The sequence below is a fragment of the Diprion similis genome, chromosome 10 (genome assembly GCF_021155765.1).
Source record: "Diprion similis isolate iyDipSimi1 chromosome 10, iyDipSimi1.1, whole genome shotgun sequence".
Lineage (NCBI taxonomy): Eukaryota > Metazoa > Arthropoda > Insecta > Hymenoptera > Diprionidae > Diprion > Diprion similis.
In genome coordinates, this window is record NC_060114.1 from 13168680 (window position 1) to 13188834 (window position 20155).

General features: G+C 35.4%; 2 protein-coding genes across 4 annotated transcripts in view; both read left to right on the top strand.

Annotated features, from left to right (window-relative positions):
* The first annotated feature begins 290 nt into the window (after window positions 1-290).
* Window positions 291-4328, top strand: LOC124410903 (transcription elongation factor spt5-like). 2 transcript variants are annotated; one of them, XM_046889623.1, is made up of 4 exons: window positions 291-536; window positions 1969-2127; window positions 2773-2975; window positions 3994-4328. In XM_046889623.1, the coding sequence occupies exons 1-4, from the start codon at window positions 434-436 to the stop codon at window positions 4207-4209; spliced, it is 681 nt and encodes a 226-aa protein (XP_046745579.1). In that variant the 5' UTR covers window positions 291-433; the 3' UTR covers window positions 4210-4328. The 2 variants fall into 2 exon arrangements, with proteins under 2 accessions (XP_046745579.1, XP_046745578.1); XM_046889622.1 differs by lacking the exon at window positions 291-536 and adding an exon at window positions 1152-1304 and having other exon boundaries at window positions 1976-2127.
* Window positions 4329-16223: 11895 nt separating this feature from the next.
* Window positions 16224-20155, top strand: part of LOC124411510 (heparan sulfate 2-O-sulfotransferase pipe-like) — a 49098-nt gene continuing 45166 nt past the window's right edge. The window contains exon 1 of one of the 2 annotated variants that reach the window (XM_046890660.1): window positions 16224-16374. In XM_046890660.1, the coding sequence (XP_046746616.1) occupies window positions 16322-16374 (53 nt within the window). In that variant the 5' untranslated portion in view covers window positions 16224-16321. Of the gene's footprint in view, window positions 16375-19192; window positions 19380-20155 lie in introns of those variants that run through there. The other variant, XM_046890661.1, reaches the window with a different exon arrangement.

Consider the following 20155-nt stretch of genomic DNA (forward strand, 5'->3'; position numbering starts at 1 on the left):
TTTGAACTTGAAACTTCTTTCATTATACTCGAAATATTCGTTCCTTGTTTATACAAAGATACTCATCGAGACGAATAATGCATATAATGATAATTTTTTAATTACATAAAATTTACAGTTTAACGTTAAAGTTTAAGGAAAACTTTGGACCGGTTATTTCAACCATTCCGAAAAGCATTAATTAATACTTAAATATAATACTTAAAAATTAAAACATTGAAGATAATTAACTTGAAAAAAATTCGATCTCAAACGAAACTTACATAGTTCAAAGCAAATTGACCATTCGTTCGAAACGCATCGCATTTCACGTAATAAATTCTCGATTCTTTTGCGCAGGCTATTCAAAGTCACTTCGGGAGATGATCTCAGAGGTTGGGTCAACGGCCTCATTTCTGCTAGAATCACTGACGTGCTTCATACCTGTATAGACATGTTCATTATACGTTTACTCATCTTTTCAGTTCAGAAATTGCGTCTTAAGCAAGCGGTCGGGTTTACGTTCGCTCTCAGAATTCCTTTAATACAGTTTTCGGTATAACGTTAATTGTGTTACACTGATCATTTGGTGATTCGTTTTTATTTCTCAGCGAACAGTTTCAATTGCTTGAAGCTAAATAATTTTTCTTACCAAATTTAAAAAACTGAAGCCAATAATTCGGTGCTTTGATCTAGAACCTGCAAAATCAATTTTCCAATAATTGGATGTGAATGGATACTAAGATCTGTGCATAGTGCAACAATAAGTGAAAAATGACGTATAAATTATTATAACACGTTGTAGAAAATGGTACAGATTAATTAAATAAAGTCAGTTAAATTTTGAACGGACTTTGAGAAATGAAAAAAATACGTTAAATTTAAAAATTTTCATTTCATTCCACCGATTGTGAGTGACTCGTCGGCCTGAGGAAGCATCGAGCGTCGAAATCGATCGAATTCGTGGAAACCCTCTGAATTTCAGATAACGATAACGTCACAAGTCACGTGGATTATATCGAGCTTTATTTCTGCGCGCGTTTGAAGCCGTCGACGCGACGCGACGCGCGACGCGAGGCTTGCAAGAGTAGAATAATCGGCTCATTTCGAGGACGGCTTTCCGCGCTTCGATATCGCCGTGTGAGAACGTCGTCTTGTTTCGTTTATGTGACGTCACGTGCGTGCGTGAATTACTTGCATCGAGGCGATGAAAAAGTCAAGTTCTTCAGTAAAGTTCACCTCGTGCTTATAAATAAATTTACACAAAAATATTCAAGCCTTCTGCAGCTCGTTTAATTTATTCAATCGAAACCATAAGGATCAAGGTACGCTGTGTTTTTGTTAGTTAAATATATTACTTAAATTTCACACCTTTTTCATATATTTATTGTATATTTAGTTAGTTAGCATACATTCGTACACACGTGCTTTCCTATTACATACATGCATATTTGCGCGGCTTTCGCGTCTAATGTGCCGTGAGTATAGCTGACGCAACGGCGATTATAGTTGGGCGATTATTTAATCGCGTGTGTTCTCCGTACTCTGACTGAGAAACAGAAGATGCTATTTTGGTTATAATTTTACGTAATTTATGTTTTTTAGTATATTACACAGATTTATCGAACCTCTTAATGGAATTTTTTTTCTTAAGAGGATGCCGTTGTCACTTCTTACCGACCGAGTAAAAATCATTTATTCTGACTGTTACCTACGCTTAAGCATCATTAATGGAAATAAGCTACTCACATCGCCATTCTGCATGCATTTTAGTAACAGAATTTTGTATAATAACAAAGAAAAAAAAAACACGAAGCTTGAAAAAATTTTTCATAGTATCAATATTAAATGTTGGTGCGTAAACATTATTAATCAATAACAGAGACTGAGTTTAAGATTTTCATTGTCTAGCACAAGTTGTTTTTTTTTTTTTTTTTTTTTCTATTTCTAATTCTTTGTATAATAATTTCTCATGTTTCTTGTTACGTTGAAACAGGTTGCAAAAGCAGTTAGCAATGGAAGATCTGGCGACGCATTCGAATGAACGCTTAACAATAAGCGATCATGATATGTGCCCGAGGTTGCGAGCTGCCTTAAATTATTCGCCGACATATTTGGATTCCAGTGACGGGGATGACGACCCTCTCGGTATGTTGTAGAAAGTTTTTCCTAACCTAAAAGATCTTTTTTTATCACGGAATGAGTGAAAACAGTTGACTTCCGATCGGTTGGAGATTTCGCTCCACGTGGCGAAAGATAATATCGAATCTTCCTTATGTAAATGATAAAATATGAGATACGCTGCTGATAATCGTTTCATTCCAGATCAATGGATTCTGCAAGTTTATAATCGTTGAGATTGCATCACTGCTGTTTCTAAAATTCCTTTCTCAGTCCATTTTTTATGTACGAATAATTTAAGTTGTTTTGTTTGGGAGTCAGATTTCTGTTTTTTTTTACTTCCAGATGACAAACTTATTGCCAATAGCAAGAAAAGAATCCTCGCAAAAAATATATCTTAAATTCAATTTGAAAAGTTCACTTTCCGAATTCGAAGTCGTTCCATTAAGAGGGAAAAAAAAAAAAAAATTAAATAAAAATTAAAAAAAAATGCTATCGTTAAACCGTATTAAAATTTTATGATACAATCCATCAACTTGAATTTCTTGATAGCGCAAGCTAAACTATTGACTTTGCAAGTAAAGACAAAGAAAAAAAAATTGAGAAGACAAATTTATAGAGAATTTAATAATAATATAGTCCAATTTTTAAACGAACTAATTCTTTACGCAGCCCTTCCGGAAACGACTTTCACAATTAACGATGACTGGACAATTTCGTCACAGGAATTACCATCCTTCGGCCATATTCCGGAAGAAGATCCTGACGCAAGCGACGCGGATGACGTCGACGCCGAAACTACCGAGGATGAAGTCGAATCCTTCATAAACCATAGCGAAATCCTTTCGCGAAAAGAAACGAGCTTCGACGAAGACGTAAGAACGGTTTTTCTAAGAAAAATGAACGATAACAACAATAATTGAAAAATCACATTAATAACTCGTGTGAAAGAATTTTTTTTTTTCAATTCGAAAATTATTATATGTGTGCGAAATAAGTTACATTATCGGAAGTTGCGATAGTATTCCCGCGAAATAATTTCTCATTAAGGATAATCTTATTATACATATTTCGAAAACAATTACAATTATTATCTCATATTCCTGCGTTCCGCGGATGTTGGATATACTGTACTTTTATCTTTTCTACTGTGTGTGAAATTCTTTTGAATTAAAGTTTCAGCAGAAATCTGCAGTTATTCGCGTTATTTTTTCATATCAAATTATGTGTATGTATATCGTACGTTATATGAAAAGTCATTAATCATCACACATATTTTATTCATCTCTGTATAATGAATCGTGTGATAATTTAAAGATATTGTTGGAATTTACCGAGAAGAAAAAAAAAAATCTAACATTTATTCCTTCAAGCTGTAATTAACTATCAATTCGTAATACGGAAAAATAATGAAATATGAAAATTCTTTAAATTACAATTGTTGAAAAATATGAAGTAAAATTCTTTTCTCGTGAAACGACAAACTTATCTGAAGAAAACCAAAATGAAAATGTATCGACAAAATGAAATGAAAAAAATTACTGGGCACATGTACCACAATGTTGACTTATCGTTATTCGGCGCGTCGTTATTAGACGCTGATAAGCTTGGCTGTTCCAAATCTCCTTGAACCTTGTTCCGTATATAACGGTGGTGTGCCGAAGAGGCCGATCTTCCCGTCGTGTTTACTCCAGATAAGAAAAATCATGTACGAGGCGTTATCGCTTTTCAGCAAGGAGGCTTAAGCGATGGGCGATAAACACATTCATACACGCACGTGTATAGAGTTGAGACGAAAGATGAAAACGAAAGAAAAAATCGACCCAGACGATATCTGGGTCCACATAGTTTTATTTTCTTATAAATTTTTTCTTCTTATTTTATTTCTTTCAGGAGCAAGTCGTCCCCTCCAGTCCTAACGAGATCCTGGATATTGGCGAGGAGTCAAATTCCTCGGATTCCAGTCTGGACGGTGAAAACAGCGAAATAATCAACGACGAGATAAACGAGGGCGAAGAGGAGCAGGAGTTCCCGGAACCGGAAGTAGGGAAGAAATCCGGCGTCGATGATAAGCGTGGGAACCGTAGCAGCAGTCCGCAACCTCCGTGAATATCGGCGATACCGGAAACCGGAACAAGTCGAAGTTCTCCGGACCGTCACGATTTATATTGTCCGTTTAACCAAATTGCGATCGCGCGGATCATCGATCGATAATCGGAATTAGAAAATTATCGGGTGTTAGTTGAACTTTGGAACTATGAACAGTCGATTTACGTGTTTATTGAAGGTTATTGATGATGATTGTAGACGCATTATTGTTCACTTTCTGAATCACTGTTTCAGATAAAGCGCACGAAATATGCTCAGCGTTTAAGATATGATGGATATTGTATAAATAGAACGACGCAATCGTGACGTAATTTGTGGATGTGGTTATCATCCGACTGTCAGAGTAGATTTCAACAATAATCTTTGATGTATTATATAAAAATATGGAATTTCTCTGGATAATCGGAAAACACTTTCAATCGTCAATATTACACTGAATTTTTACAGCAATCTGTATATCAGTTGGAAAATTTTCAAACGGTTTATATTTATTCATTATGTGTATATATAATATTCAAATGAAGTCCGTGTAAATTTTCAAAATATGTGGATTAAAAAAACGATTTTACTTTTGCTAAGAAACTTTTCAAGACAAATTTCAAACGAATTGTAACAAAAGTGTTGACCGGACTAATTTTTCATTTTTCATTTTTAACCTTAGGGTTAATACAGATCGCGATGTACAAATAATTGAATTGTTGAATGACGTTTTATTATTTTTACTGTATTCTCCTGAAAATACACGAGAAATCGTTTCTCAGAGTTGTTCTCTCATCTTTCTAGAATTCTTAGATCACGCCGTCCGAACATGTCAATATTCAATGTCTGTAAATACTACGATTCTAGAAACAAAACTGCAGTATAATTTTGAATCATTATATAACAAAAATTTCATAAACGGGTTACGCATCCCTGGGACGGCTAAAGCTAGGCTTATGTGTAAGAATTTTTTTCTTTTATAAAACTGAAATTTATTAAACAACCATTATATATATTTTAAGCTATAACATTTTTACTATATTCTGTAAAAATTTTGTTGAAAAATTTCAAACGGTAAAAATGTTACAGTCGTTTTCCCGGGACGTGTTTTTGTTCATAGCTTTTGCGGTACCAGACGCACCTCCGCCATTTTTGTTCCGAAGAAATTTTTTTTTTTTCCAAGTAGTTATCGAGCCGGAATATGAAAAATTCTTTAAAAATTTTTAGCAGTTTCTGTAATAAAACAGATGATTTTTTTGCTTCAAAATTGTGATGAAAAGAAAAAAAAAAAAAAAAAATATGCCACTGTGCCAGGTATCGAAAAAAACGGTTCGACAAGTGCTAGTGCGTTACTATGTGAAACATAACCGCGCAAAATAGAGCCCGATCGGTCAAGTAGTCGCGGAGATATTTCTGGTACCGATTATGAAAACACTGTTTCGAGAAAAAAGTGGCAAAAGTTTTGAGTCAGTTTACAGTAACACTGAAATAACTGGTTTATTTCAAATTTACATGAAATCGTCGAATCCTTGGCCATATGACAGGTCTTCCTGAGATGTCGAAGCTTTTATATCAGATCTTTTTTTTTTTGCTGTGCCAATGACTACAAAACGGCATAGTTTCGGCATTACTGCGAATTTCTTTATGCAATTTTCAGGACAGACACTCAAAGGATAATACTTTCGAATGTGCAGCTTTTTTGAAGAATCAATCTTCTTTACCTGGCCAGGTATATGTAACCCCTTAATGCGTATAAATCTGTTAATTGTAATGTTATTTTTAATTTTTTTGTATTTCGTTGTTGTTATGTTTCAAGTTTGTGTTCCCGAGAAGCTTGAATCACGGTTCATCGATGTAGCTTGACAGGATAATAAATTATTAGAAAGCAAAACATGCTTAAATGGGTAAATAGTAATAAAGAAGATAGAGAAACGCGCTTGAATCTGTAGTAGAAAGAAAACGTCGAGAAGGAAATAAACGTATAATCGGTTTATCAATTTCTTTTGATTTCAATAATACCGATCGACTCAAAATACGTTGATTTAATATGACGATTTCATTCAAGACTATCAAATTGCATCTCACACTCGAATAAATTATATTTTCCACATGTGTGGCATAAAAATGGGCGTTTAACTTTCGTGTAAATTATATCCATGATGAAAAAAAGAAAATAATGTGAGCGAACTTTTGCTTCACTGCAGTGCTTCATACCTATGTTTGTAAATAAAATTTATTCATACATTTTTTTCAACAAATCACTTCGCGCGAGAGCCGAGTTCGAACACCTGTAAAAATTTCACTTCCTGTTTCTTCTCAAGCCTCAAACATATCCGCGGTTCACACTTATGCCCTTTTATTACGATGTGATTTTCGTCAACCATCTTTTTCAATTGATTTTCTTAGAGAAATTGAAAAATAGAAGTATTAACGAAGGCCTACGATTTCTGAAAATAATTTTCATTTCATCGATCATCAGCAATTGGATATCATCAATTGTAAATTCTTTAGCAAAGTTACTAAAGTTTTTAACTTCGTAGCTTGGTTGATTTCAATTTATTATGTAAGTGAAAATAGAAAATAGAAAATGATTCATTTTGTGGCAACGGTATATTGTTCAAGAGGGAAAAAATTGTGTTATTTATACATGGTTTCATAAAGCCCGAACGTCATAATGAAGACGTTTCACTTAGCTTTCATCTTCAATATGTATAAGTCATCATCACTGAATGTACGAAATTCGAGAAATTGAATTCAATCTGTAAGATTTCCAATCAAGAAACTACGGAATACTTCTGAGTTTCAACAAATGTGTCTTCAATTCAATTTCAAAGCCATTTCAAGCCAATATGGACACCCGATTTCAATGTTTTTCCATATAAACCATCAAAACAAGATGGCTGCCGAAGCTGTTCCATAATCCATCGCAATTCGGGATTCAGATTTACCGCTAACTCTGCCAACGATCAGAAAAAGATAATAGTTGTATCACAAAATATTTTTTTTCTTGTGTACATAGCATTCGGGTTAATAACACAATATCTAGTACACAGTGTGAATTGCTAGCAACAATAATAGTCTGTCCTCTGCTATAATTTAACGCGCATACGCGACAATCCGAGAGCATATCTTAGCCAGGTTGACCAACTGTCCCAAATTTATACGACAATTCACCGCGATGTATGGAACGTAAAAAAATTTTGAGGTTACGTTCATGACGGTTGGTCACCCTGGTAAATAACTACCCTCGGATCGTGGCGCATGCGCATTGAACTATAGCCGGTGACGGATAATTCCGTCGTCAGTAGTTCTCAGTGTATAATTGAGTTGTAGTGAAAATGAAAAGTTGTTGTCCTCACATCAGAAATTGGACACTGCATTGCAAATTCTCTGTCTCAGCTGTATTTCTCGCTTGGCAAAACCGAGACGATATTACAAGCTACGTGGGGTCTTGTTACACCTGCAAGTTGGACAGCGTGTCATTCGAGATGTAATAGAATGGCATGCATGCGTGCTGTGTGCATTTCGCTGCAGCTGCCGACACGTTCGAGCAAATTGAGGCCTGAAAAAACAGCTCGGTCTGCATTTTTACAAGCGTCATTGGATTCGAAATGCGAAATAACTGTAAGTATTTGGAAACATGTGTTTCTGCTTGTTTCCTCCCCTTCGCATTTTTTTTTTTTTTTTTTCTTTGCACACGCTACTTCATCGTCCGCCCTGCACATATTCGCAAATATTTGCAACACCTGCACATGTAATTCAACCCCTCGCATTCTTCGCTATTGATGACGATGGGGTTCATCGAAAGTAATTTGTAATATTAATCGGGAACATCGGTGGAACTCCCCCCCCCCCCCCCCCCCCCCTCCCCCGACCTCCTCTTCATGTGTAAATTCCTGTTCATATTATATTTTCACTGATATTACAAGTGTTAATGCTTCGGTCATCAAACTGACAATGAGTCAGCGTGGAATTATGATCATCGCGGTTTATATTTCGTACCGCAATTTAAAGAGTTTCCAAAGTCACGTGAATAACTTAACGAGACTGTATCAGGATTATGCAGGATTTTATTGGGAAACCTTTAAGAAAAAGGCCTGATTTTTTTATAGCTTTACTTTACGGTAATTATTGGAAGTTTTTTACTTTCTCCAATTGATGCGTTATACTTGATTATTTCGATCTGGGTATTTAATTGATGCATATGCAAAATTTCCGTGTTTTACGGATTTCGATTCTTCTTTCTTCGGCTCTTATGTTTCAGTTCATTTGATTTGAATGACAGCAGGATATCGACTTAGCCTTTTTTATATACAAATCCTTATTCAATAAAACACACTGCATATTTATATTCAGTTTTTACGTTTTTCAAATGACTGCTACAAGCATATACAAGGAATCAGTCATAGAAGTATAAAATAATAGAATTCTATTGAATGGCAGAAAAAATATGCAATCTTTACATCCGGAACTTGATAAATTATTACTAAATTGCTTTGCTTTAAAAAAAAAAAAAAAAACGTCATTCGCTGAGTTTAATAAAATTTATTATTTGCTAATTCATTCTAGAGACAATTCCCCTCCGGGTATTGTATGTATCACGATTAAAAAAAGACTTGAAATTCCGTAAGCGAGTTATTTATATACACGAATACACGGTATTTGAGGTTTTATTCAAATTTTATTACAGCCACGCGTAGTTTATTCTCTTCTTTTTCCCGCAGACATGTTTAATTTCATCGTGATCTTTCCGATCCTTGCGTGCTTTTACTTTTAACAGGCGTGGGCGGATCGCGTGTTTGAAACAAATCGAACCCTTCTCACAGACACACACACACCAATATAATACCTATTCTACACACTAAAATATAATTCGTTCCAATTAGCCAATAAAATGTGCAAGTTTCGTGAATTTTTTTAATGCTATATTTCAAATGCCGGAAGAATAATTTGGTAGTTTTAGCCACTTTTCATTGGAAACATCTAACTAAGACATATCAATAAGATTTAAATATTTTACATAAATTATTTTGTATAAATTGCACAGATTGAAAAACTAGATATACCTTGCACAAAATTTTTTGAAATGGGCGTGGCGTTAATTTGATCTCAGTAAGCCGTAAGACGTGATTAACGACCATGTCTCAAGTGCAAACTGCAGTGTGAAAGTTGTTCTGAAAGTTTGTATAAGTATAACAAAAGCAGATCTGCACTTTCAGTTAATCACCCGTAGGGTTATAGAAATCTGCTCACCGACATTCTTATTCCTGATAAAAACTGTAGGAACCATCAAGTTCTCATAACTTTGATCAAAAAACTATTCCCTTGGTGTATGAAACATTTGAAACCCGTAAATTATGATCATATATAAAGTATTAGTTTATTATATTATGCAACAATAAATTGACTTTGAATTGGTGATTCTTTCGGTCAACTTAGGTGCTAAAGAAAAACTTCGATTTCAGGCGATTTGTAAAATACGATTCATTCACAGGTTAAATTAGCTAAGATTTATTGAAATCGAATTAACGCTACAAATTTTTCATTAAATAAAGATAGAAAAATTCACATCACGTCCAAATATTCGTTTGTTACCCGAGCTACTCGTATTTCCTTGCAAATTCCATGACTTTTTGTATTTGATTAATCCAAATCCACTCTCTTTAGAGAGTATCGTTTTAACCCAATTAAACTTGATCAATCTGCAGTGCAGTAGCACATTCGATGTTCAGGTTTTCATTAAAAAATTGTTTAGACTGGACATTGCACCTGACATACCGTCGAGACGAACAGGACAAATAGAAGAAAAAAAAATTGACATAACAATGTCTTATTTTGTCTTAAGCATTTCTTTTTTTTCGACAGTTGTAGCAACAAGAAGAAAAATATTGTAGGAATTAGTGAAATTAAAGGAAAAAACCAAATCATTAAAACAATAATAATTCACGCATAAACAGTGAGATTGAAATTTTGCGAAGTATAAAAAAATACGAACATAATCAGGCTTCAATATCTGCGAAATTGGTACAGTTATTTATTGTGATAGATGTCTAATTTTTTTTCACATCCAGAGGTGAAATTAAAGCTGCTCTTGAAGAGTGATAAGAGCCGATTCGTGAATTCCAATCTGGCGAAGACAGAAAAGAAAAAGACTAAGTGTAAGAAAAAAAAAAAAAGAAAAAAAAATGGACGCTTGTCGGCTGCACGCGATTGTTTCCTGCGTTTTGACCAACGACTGACCTCGATCTCTCGCGTGATTTTGATCACCGCCTTTCGAATTCGAAGCAACTCTTTGAGACAGCTGTAACGGAGAACCGGAAGTTCCGAGAAAGTACTGCACGCTCTCTTGTTTCACACTTGTAGGATGTGCATGTGCAAAACTTGCGCAAGAGTGGACCGTTCGATTGTTTTCGCAAAGAACGTATCCGATCGAGGCAGATTTATCTCAGCATAAAAAAAGAAAAAAAACTTTTTCAACGACCCCCGGAAGGCTTCCATTATTTTTTTCTCTTCCTGAATCGCATCCGCAAATTAAATGGCAAATTGGCGATACCTTGAAGAGCAGAAGTCTGTTCGTGTAAAGCACTCGGAATTTAACGTTTGTCCGATGATTTTTTTTTTCAGCTGAAATGGTCAAGAAATTTTAATCGTTTGGAGATACTTTGGGGATTGTTTTCTACAAAGTCACTGAAACGGGTTTTTCGTTTTCTTGAATCGTCAATTTAATCTTGAAATTTATTAATTTGCCTGATTGTGGAAAAAAAAAATGTTTTTATCAAATTTTTGGGAAATAGTATTCTGAATAAAATAAATCATCGTAGCGTGAATTCAAACGAATCTACCAGATTTTTACCATTTTCAAGCAATTTGAAACGAAGCATCGATATGTTAGTTTTTGTTTATTATTCAACGTCTTTGTACCTTATACGAATGCAATAATTATTTAAATACTTGATATACGAGATAGTCTTGTAAAAAAATTAATCAAAAGTATCAATTTTTAACTAACGAAACTTCTTGATTGTCAAAAGTGCTAATTTATTGTATAAGCAATTTTGCAGATCTCATATGACGATCATAATCATCATCATCATATATACATATTTTTTCAAATAACAAAAATTGTAATAATCCTAATAACCACTGGATTCCAAAAATTGTTTATACCCCAAACACAGAATTATTATATATCGGCCCATAAAATCTCCAATAAAACGAAGAGAGGAGAATTGTAAAAAATGAAACTATCGCCGGCGATAAATTTCTTTCTTCTTTCGAACGCCCTCTTCTCTTTAGTTCGGCGGCGGCAAACTTTCTCCGAACTTTGAATGACCTCTGGGAGAGTTTCGATGACCGCAAACTGTAGCGCTTAATCTGTCTAAAGGCGGACATAAAAATATCTATATGCGACAAAGCTAATGGCGTGTTATACCTGTATAATATAAATGTTCGTGAACACCGCAAGCATCCCAAATGCCTGCAGAAATTTCCGTCGACACGTCCTTGGCTTTCTAATCATCCTTCAAGCTCTTTTCCAGCAGACTTCTAATTGTAAGTTATAGTCTTATCCGTGACCGGGATAAAGATGGGCAAATTACCTCTTTTCCGTTCAAATGAATTTCTCTCTTCCATGCTAAATTTACTTTTTCCTTTTCTTTTTTCTTTCCTTTGTATATGCTTTGTTTCATAATATTCTGCTTATGATTTTTCATCCTTGATTATGCATTCGGTGATAAACGACCGAAGTCAGTTCTGAACTTTCGTGTCATTTAAGTCGGCTGTATCGCGGTTATGGATACAGATTCCTATTACCGACACTTACCGACATTTCATTCGAGACTCAAACCCCTTTTCGCTACGACGTCACCCGTCGTTTAAATCGATCAGAATTATGTGAAGTGCGAACGATAAAATTGTTTGTCGTCAGCTCGAATCAAATTCAAATTGGTTATCCGATTAGAGAGGAATCTACTTAGAAGCAACGGAAAATTCCTATCGATTTAAATACGTTCTTTCTTTCTATGAATCGGAATATGTAGTTCGTGTAGATTGTGCTAGACAATATGTAATATTATATAATCAGTTGACGACATTGTTCGATTTTCTAAAAAACATTAAGTCGCGGTATGGCATAACAAAAATATGTTGAATTTTACACATTGTTTCTGTCTGATCGATTCAATTCTTGACCACATTGTGATTAACCTGTCACAATTCCGTGACAATAAGCTGTTGATTTAAAAAAAAAAATAAAATCCACACACACAACACACATATAAAATATATATACACATTGTATATATCTGAATCATCGTTCTCGGTTCTCTGTCAGAGAAAAAAAGACCGTTGAACTAATTCCCTCGTTTTTACGTTGCCCAAAAAAACGATTCAAGTATTGGAAAATTTACTCATGACGTCAGAGCCTGGTTGTCGGCGCCATTTTGTCACCACCTAACCTAAGTTTTTCATTTCAATGAAGGCAAATCGTAATTTTCGGGCTTTCAAATCACTCATGTCACAGTAAATTAATTAATCGTAATCAATAATATATTAGTTCTATTATTCTATCAGCTTGGTTGCATTAGTTTGATTTTTTCCCGCGAGATGTCAGATTGCAGAGTAACAATCCCAATACCAGAAAAAAAGTGTAGCGAAATAAAAGAACGAACGTCTGCAAAACCGTCGTTATTAACATTATTTGATGTATATTATTAATCATATTGCTCGTCGCAAGATGTGTCATGTTACTTGTAATGTATATGTATATTAAATGCGTTGGTAATTCTGTTACGTAGCCCGCAGTGAAATGAATCAGTCGTCAGCAAAAAGTGATCAACACTAACGTTGCTTAAGTTGTCCGAGTAAGGAATGGAAAAATTCTAAACTCAGTTCCATGACGTTTATTTACCGTTTTTTCTCCCATCCATTTACTATTTTTCATTATTAGTTTTAACGCAGACTTCTGACTCTCTTTCCTTGGATCCTCGAAGGTGTTGACATAGTTTTGATAAGTGCAGAGGATAATTGAAAAAAACCGAAAGTGCCTGCAACCAAGAATCGAAAAGAAAACGAGAAAAACCATTTTTTATATATATGTAATATATTTAATACGTGAGAACTATTTTTGAAAGAATAGCACTAACAGTCTTTAGTAATTTTCCTCTTCAATTCTTCGATTTCTTACGCATTCTAGTGATAAAAAATTGTGGATTCTAGAATTTACATAACTGGAATCGACTTTTCAACGATATCCTGACAACATTCGCTGAGCAGCTATCGATTCGGAAAATAATTTCGACATTTAGTGTAATGGCCGAATAAAATGACACAAAAACCACGAATTCTTAGCTAGCAATCAATTGCTCAGCATAATCTCTTCATTTTTGTAATGAAACGAGACCAAGAAACACGTTGCCGCCGTAAATTCAATATTTTCATTTATCAGCGCGATGAAGCATTGAAATAATACTTGTGCTGTTTCATCTTCAGCATCGTAGTTTATTCAACTGAATACTTCAGGATATTAAACATTTTGAGGAAAAACGTTGTTACCTTTCACCGTTTGTCTTCTGTATTTCGTTTACCCCTCAGTGTAAATACACATAAAAAAAAAAAACATTTCAGTGAACATAAAGACGATAAAATAATTATTTACGTTTTCACTGTGTATGACTTATCAAAATGCCAAATTTTGGTTTTTTTCTAACGGAATAAACTCTACGGAGAAGACAATTATTTTCATTTCATTATAGTTGCGAGTGTGCTTGATGTTGCGGGCGTTAGCCACAACAAATTTGCTTACACATTCTAAATTGTAAATAGTAAATATTTTTCACCCTCGTCTTCGATATGAAAAAAACAATCTATTGTTCTGTTTTATTGCTTATTTCCCATTTGCATTTACACTGACTAAACTTGTCGTCCCAAAAACAAACTAGACAAAACAGAAAAAAAACACTCACATCTTTAAAATAAGATGATGATAATGAAATCGGGAATAAACCAAATAGATAAAACAAGTTGAGCAGTGTTTTAAGAAAGGTGAACAAAAAAAAAAAAAAAAAGCATCAGGATCAGCTAAATCTTGAAATAAAAATGGAAAATATTTAATGAACAGTTAATTTAGTTTGTTCGTTTGTCTATAATTATTCTTTCTTTTTTTTCTCTATAGTTTGAAATAGTACAAATTACGAATAACTGTGCGACTTCGAATTGTTACACTGTCAATACCCAAATGTTAATCCCGCAAATATTCGGTGCCCTTATCCTTCGTAATCCTGAAAATTAAAAAAAATAATTCTTTAATTCCGAAAGTAAAAATTTAACCGCCACTGAGATAAGCTTACAAAATTTTCCCCTATTGATAAGCCTGATTATCATTTTATATTAATATGCATAATTTCCTGCAATTAGTATTTACTCGACCTTCGTCAGCAAAATGTGCGTTCTGCAAGTGGACAAATAAATGTAAAGAAGAACGAAAACAACAATAAAAACGAGAAAATGAGACGGCGAATAAAGAAAGGAAAACAGAGATGCAACGACTTGCAGAAATGATGTTTGCAACGGTTCAATCGATTCAATATTGACCATAAGTATGTGTGCAATCGGTTTCAGCGACGTGCGCAAATTCGCGCGAAAAGAAGTAAAGAACATAAGAAAGAAAGAAAGAAAAAAAAAAAAACTACAGGGAGAATTACACCGCTGACAATAAAAATAGACTTGGAATGAAAAGGTGCTGCAGTTGTGTGAAAAGGAGTAAACAGAAATATAAATCATTGTTATTTCTAAAGTAAGCGATAATATTTGAGGTACTTGAACGCATGCGCATATCGAAGTGAATATCAAAGATACATCAAAGATACAGAGATTCTATTCATTAGTTTTCAGTAGAACGATCTCTACAGCAATTGTATCTTGAATCGATTCTGGATTTACAAATCCATAGATTCAGTGCTTGATTAATTATTTAGCGGTACAAGCAGGAATGAATACAAATGATTGTGAAAAAATCTTGAAATTACATTTTCAATTGCTTGAAGTGTGAGGAGAAGAGCTGGTGACAGGCTGAAAACACACAAAATAAAAATAATCAACGCTATCAATAACGGGAAAGGTAAAAATTAAAAGCATAATCGTTGCACGTCCGTGCAATTTCACCATTACAAGGTAGCAAAAAATCGTAGCATATTTTTTTTTTTGATTTGGCGAAAGATACAATAAAACATTTAGATACGCATCGATCAGTATTTTTGAACGTATTTTTTTAACTTATTGTGACTTGTGCAAAAGTCAGTTTATCCAATTGATATTTAGTTATTTTATTTGGCTGAAAGCATCAGTCAAAGTTCCAAATTCGGTTTTTTAAACGTGCAACCAAACCGTGCAAATTGTGAAAAAGATTTTGCTCTGTTATTATTACAATAACGTATCGCAAGCAGCACTCGACTTCTGCATCGAGTCCATTTGTTTGTCATGTTAGGTTCGTCAGCGTTGACTTTCGGATCCCGTCAGTTGAACGTGGATCTTCCGCTCGACGATCCGAGTCCGTGAAAAGCATCAATTCCGCGCAATTTTAAAATCGGACGAATAATTTCTGGCCGGTAATCTTAGTCTACAATTTTTCTTAGTTCCAGGTGGAATTTTTTTTTCAATAAATTTCTCCACTTTGCGAAAATTAAGTAGCTATTCGGTTATAATTCTGTGTGACTTACAAGTTGAATGAAAAAAGGATTTTTCGAGGGGAGGAAAATTAAATCAATTAATCGTACTTTGAAATAAAATTTATAAATTCGAGAAAAAAAAACACAATTAAAAAATTATTCAATTGTGTACGTATTTTTACTTGACTAAAAATTGAACAAAAAAAAAAAAAAAAAGAAGAAAGAAACATCCATCGAACTCGAGATGAATAACGTATCAGATAAATCTTTGATAGTCATAATATTCATTGCATTAATACCAGAACAGATTGCATAAAAATTAGGATAACAAGTCGTTAATTTTTAGTCATTTTGATTGTCAGAGTCAGATTAATCGAGAAAACGTGATCAATAACTTTATCCTGTTTGGGAAAAAATACTGGAACTGAAGAAGGTGAAGTTTGAGAAGTGCATCGAGACGTTACAAAAATATGATCAGGAAGGATAAAACGTCGAGGCAGCGGAGGCTGGCAATTCCCAAGAGGTGAGTCTGTCGCAACGATTCCTTTCCTTTTTCATTGAATTATTCAAATATCTGCGTTCCCGCTGCTCCCGTTTCTCGTCTGTGTTTGTAGATTATCTCCCTCCCCTCCTTTGACCACATATGTGTGTCTCGACGTTACTGTTTATCCAATTGTTCATCTTTGTTTTTACGTGTACGGTAATAAACTAAACACATACTGAGAATTTTTATGAGAAATGTCTATAGCCTTGTAAGTGAAAGAATGCAGAATCGATTCAGGTTCAGGTAAATTTTACGGTTTGCATATCGAACGGAATATCGGATCGTTTTTGAAGAATGAAAAACACCACGAAATAACCATCGAACTCGAAACGGTACGCAAACAGAACCGAGCAATACTGAGTATTTGAATAAAAACGAAGTGAATTTAATGGTCGAAGGTTCGTTTAATTGTATCTACTTATTTTCAATCGCCAGCTAGTTTAGTACGTGCTGAATAATTGTTTTATTTTTTCTGTTCACCACGAGTGAAGCATTACAGCTGATATTGAACTAAAAAAGAAGGATTTAAGAACGCGCCTAATTGAAACAATGATTTTCTTCTGCTTCAAACGGTTGTTATGAAATTCGCTATGCCGCGAACGTGAATCGTTTCTTTCCCTTCCGAAAATTGTATCCCATCTGAGATGATAATCGTGAATAACCGCTCCGTTTCTCTAACAATAATTCGTTTTGTGATGGACCGAGATGGATGTTGGAATAGAACTGGTAACTTTGTGAACGAGATTTGAAGGCAGAATTTTCGTCGCTCGGATGAGTCGCACGTCGCGATTGTAACGGTTGCTGGTTCTCTAAACGCTGCGGGAATGACGAGGTGGACGACATTGAAGTCACGGAAACTCGGAGATTCTCAAAGTTTCTCGTCTCGGGAATATTAAAACCGCTGTCTAAAAATTTTAAAGGAAGTCTGAAAAAGGATTTTCAAATATGACTTCACGGCTGCTGATCCCGGGCGCTTAAAACCGACGAGACATTTGCAAGTCATGCATCATCCATCGATGAATACGGAATTAAATCTGCAATCGCGATTGAGAAACATTGAGAATGAGCGTAATTCGAGTCTTGGACAAATGCTAACGGATTTGTAAATTCTTTTTCCATTTGTAGAAACGTTTCTCCAACGTTTCGTTTTCCTTTTTCTCTTTGTTCTCTTGCTTTCAATGCGTTCTACGCGTCGAGCGAAGCCTGCTGATTAAACACATGCAACACACTTGGAAATTGTGACCGAATAGCTCCAGTGTCTACATCTTGTAGTTGACTTTGTCTTATTTTACAAACAACGCCGTATTGACACAATTTTCAAACAGTGGATCGATTTTCAAGGGATCAATTGGCTTTCAAAAATTTTCATCAGGCGTCAAGTGAATGTTGTTAAAAAATTCAGCTCCATCTATTCTTGGCATCCTTGCCGAGCGAGAAAAAATCACTCGCTCCTATATCTTGTGAATTTGACCAGATCTCAAAGCCATCGTGAGTTTGAACATCGAGTGAAACCCTACGACGAAAAAATGAATCCTTATAATCTTTTGGCCGATTTCTCAAAGGTACGGGGAAAACGGTAGCCCAGGTTGTTGCCCTCGGGACTTTCCCGGGACCTTATTTGGCTCACTTTCACGGATCGGTTTACGGAGTAATCTCCCGAAATTTGGAACGCGGACGTGATCCGATTACTCTTGATGCAGCCAGCAGGAAGGCAAATGCGAAAGGTACACTTGTCCGCATTGATTCTGAGAAGTTTACCTAATTTTACCGGCAAGTCGGTTACGTTGGCAATGCAGAATCAGCCCACAGCGCCACCGACGGCAGGACGAAAAACAGGCTTAATCTTTGCAAACATAACATAATCCATGGCCGTTGAATATAGTGATCATATAGAGAGTGGTGAGACGATGCTTGAAAGAATGCGACTAAACCGGAGGTTCTTTAGTAAAAAAGACTGACAGTTTACTCGGTCGGTAAAAACTGACTATATTATTCTCTCGGTTCCTTTTGAGTAATATACCGCATGTGTAATGGTATAAGGACGTATGTGCCTTACACGACCGTTAACCTCGCATAAAGTTAAAAAAATGGATCAATTAACTATAAAATGTCATAAGTACTGCCGTTTATGCCCTTTCATCACGAACTTTGTAAAAAATAATCACGGTCACTAATGGACAATGGTTCGTTCCGTTCGATATTATTTTTTGAGAAAATAAAAAATTTTAAACACCCTTCCCGAAATCGAAATTGTTTTTTTGTTTTTTTTCCGTGCTCCGGAATATTGAGACGTCTTTACTAAGAAAGAATTTCTTTGGATTTTCCATTTCGGAACACTACAAAAGTCAAAAACATGTCGACCAGGACGCGCCCTTTTTTCTGTACTCCCCACTTTACCGACCTTTCGTATTTTTGATTTTTCTTTTTTTTTTACTTGATAAATTTTTCTTGTATTCTTGAAACGTCAATAAAGGTCTTGTAAAAAGATGGACGGTTAAAATGTTTTTTATTTCTTTCTAATCTCACTTAGAAAATACCCCCTTAATAAAATTGGAGCCTGTTTCGTAGCCGACCGGCGGTGGCGCTGCGGTTCGATTCTTCGTTGCCAACGTAACCGACTCGTCCAGAAAATTACTTACTCGTCTCAGAATCACTGAGGAGAAATGTACGAAAGCGGCTTCTCGGCTCTTTTCGAAGCCTCGCCTTTCGCCTCTCGCTATCCGCTTCTATCGCTCACTTCAAACACCCGGTCTTTCAAACGGATTGGTTTTGGTTGGCGACAAGTCGTGCACGGCTCGCACAATCAGAGGATCCTGATGTAAACATCGTTCGGCTATTCCTTGAACTCCGTTCTATTAGCTTTACAGCTACGCGACACCGATTTTTCGACAAACCGACAACCTTGTCTTTCACTCTGTTCGCCTGTTGTTATCTCTAGCCATCTTCGCCTGAGAACAGAGTTCTTCAGATGAGAGACATTGAAGGCAAAAACGAAAATTGCTGCTATAATTTGCAGCCAAAGAAAATAATTGAATTGAGACTTGGTCCCGTTGATTGCAAGATCTAGCGAGCTTGCAAGGAGGAGCAATTGAGAAATTTCATTATCAAGGATGATCAAAGGTGTGATTTAACGTCGAGGGTTTAATTGTAACTATTTCTTGAGAACATTTACTCTCTCATGGACAGAATTGTAGACCGTGAAATTAGCTTAGCCTTCACGACATTCACTCATGTAGACGAATGTTTATATTTGACGCTTCTGCACCCGACCCATGGTGGACATAGTCTGCACAAATGTTGTGATTTAACAAGGTCGAAAATATTATCTATACGCACTAGCAGAGAAACGGTCGTAATTCCAGTGCTCATGAAGATGACATTTTTTCTGAGACCTGTTTTTCTCGTGAAAATCAAATTGCAGGCAGAGTCTTTTGCATCTCGTTTTCTTTTCCTATTTTTGTTCACGCATCTGATGGCGAAACGGGCTCAGGTATTTAAACAAACAACGCGTAATGATCTTGACGACGGGACAGTGAGTCACGCGGATTGAACAAGACGGTTTTCAACTCTGGCGGAAACAGGTCACTTGTAAAAATTGTTCTTTTAAAAGAGCCGCGTTCATGCATATATTCTCTGCGCGTATTGTAGTGTGGACATCGCTTCACGTAATTAAAAATAAACCACTTCGAAGTCGTTACATTTGTATAAGTGTAACGCGGTAGGAGCGAATGATTGCAGCGTGATGCCCCGGCTTTTCAAC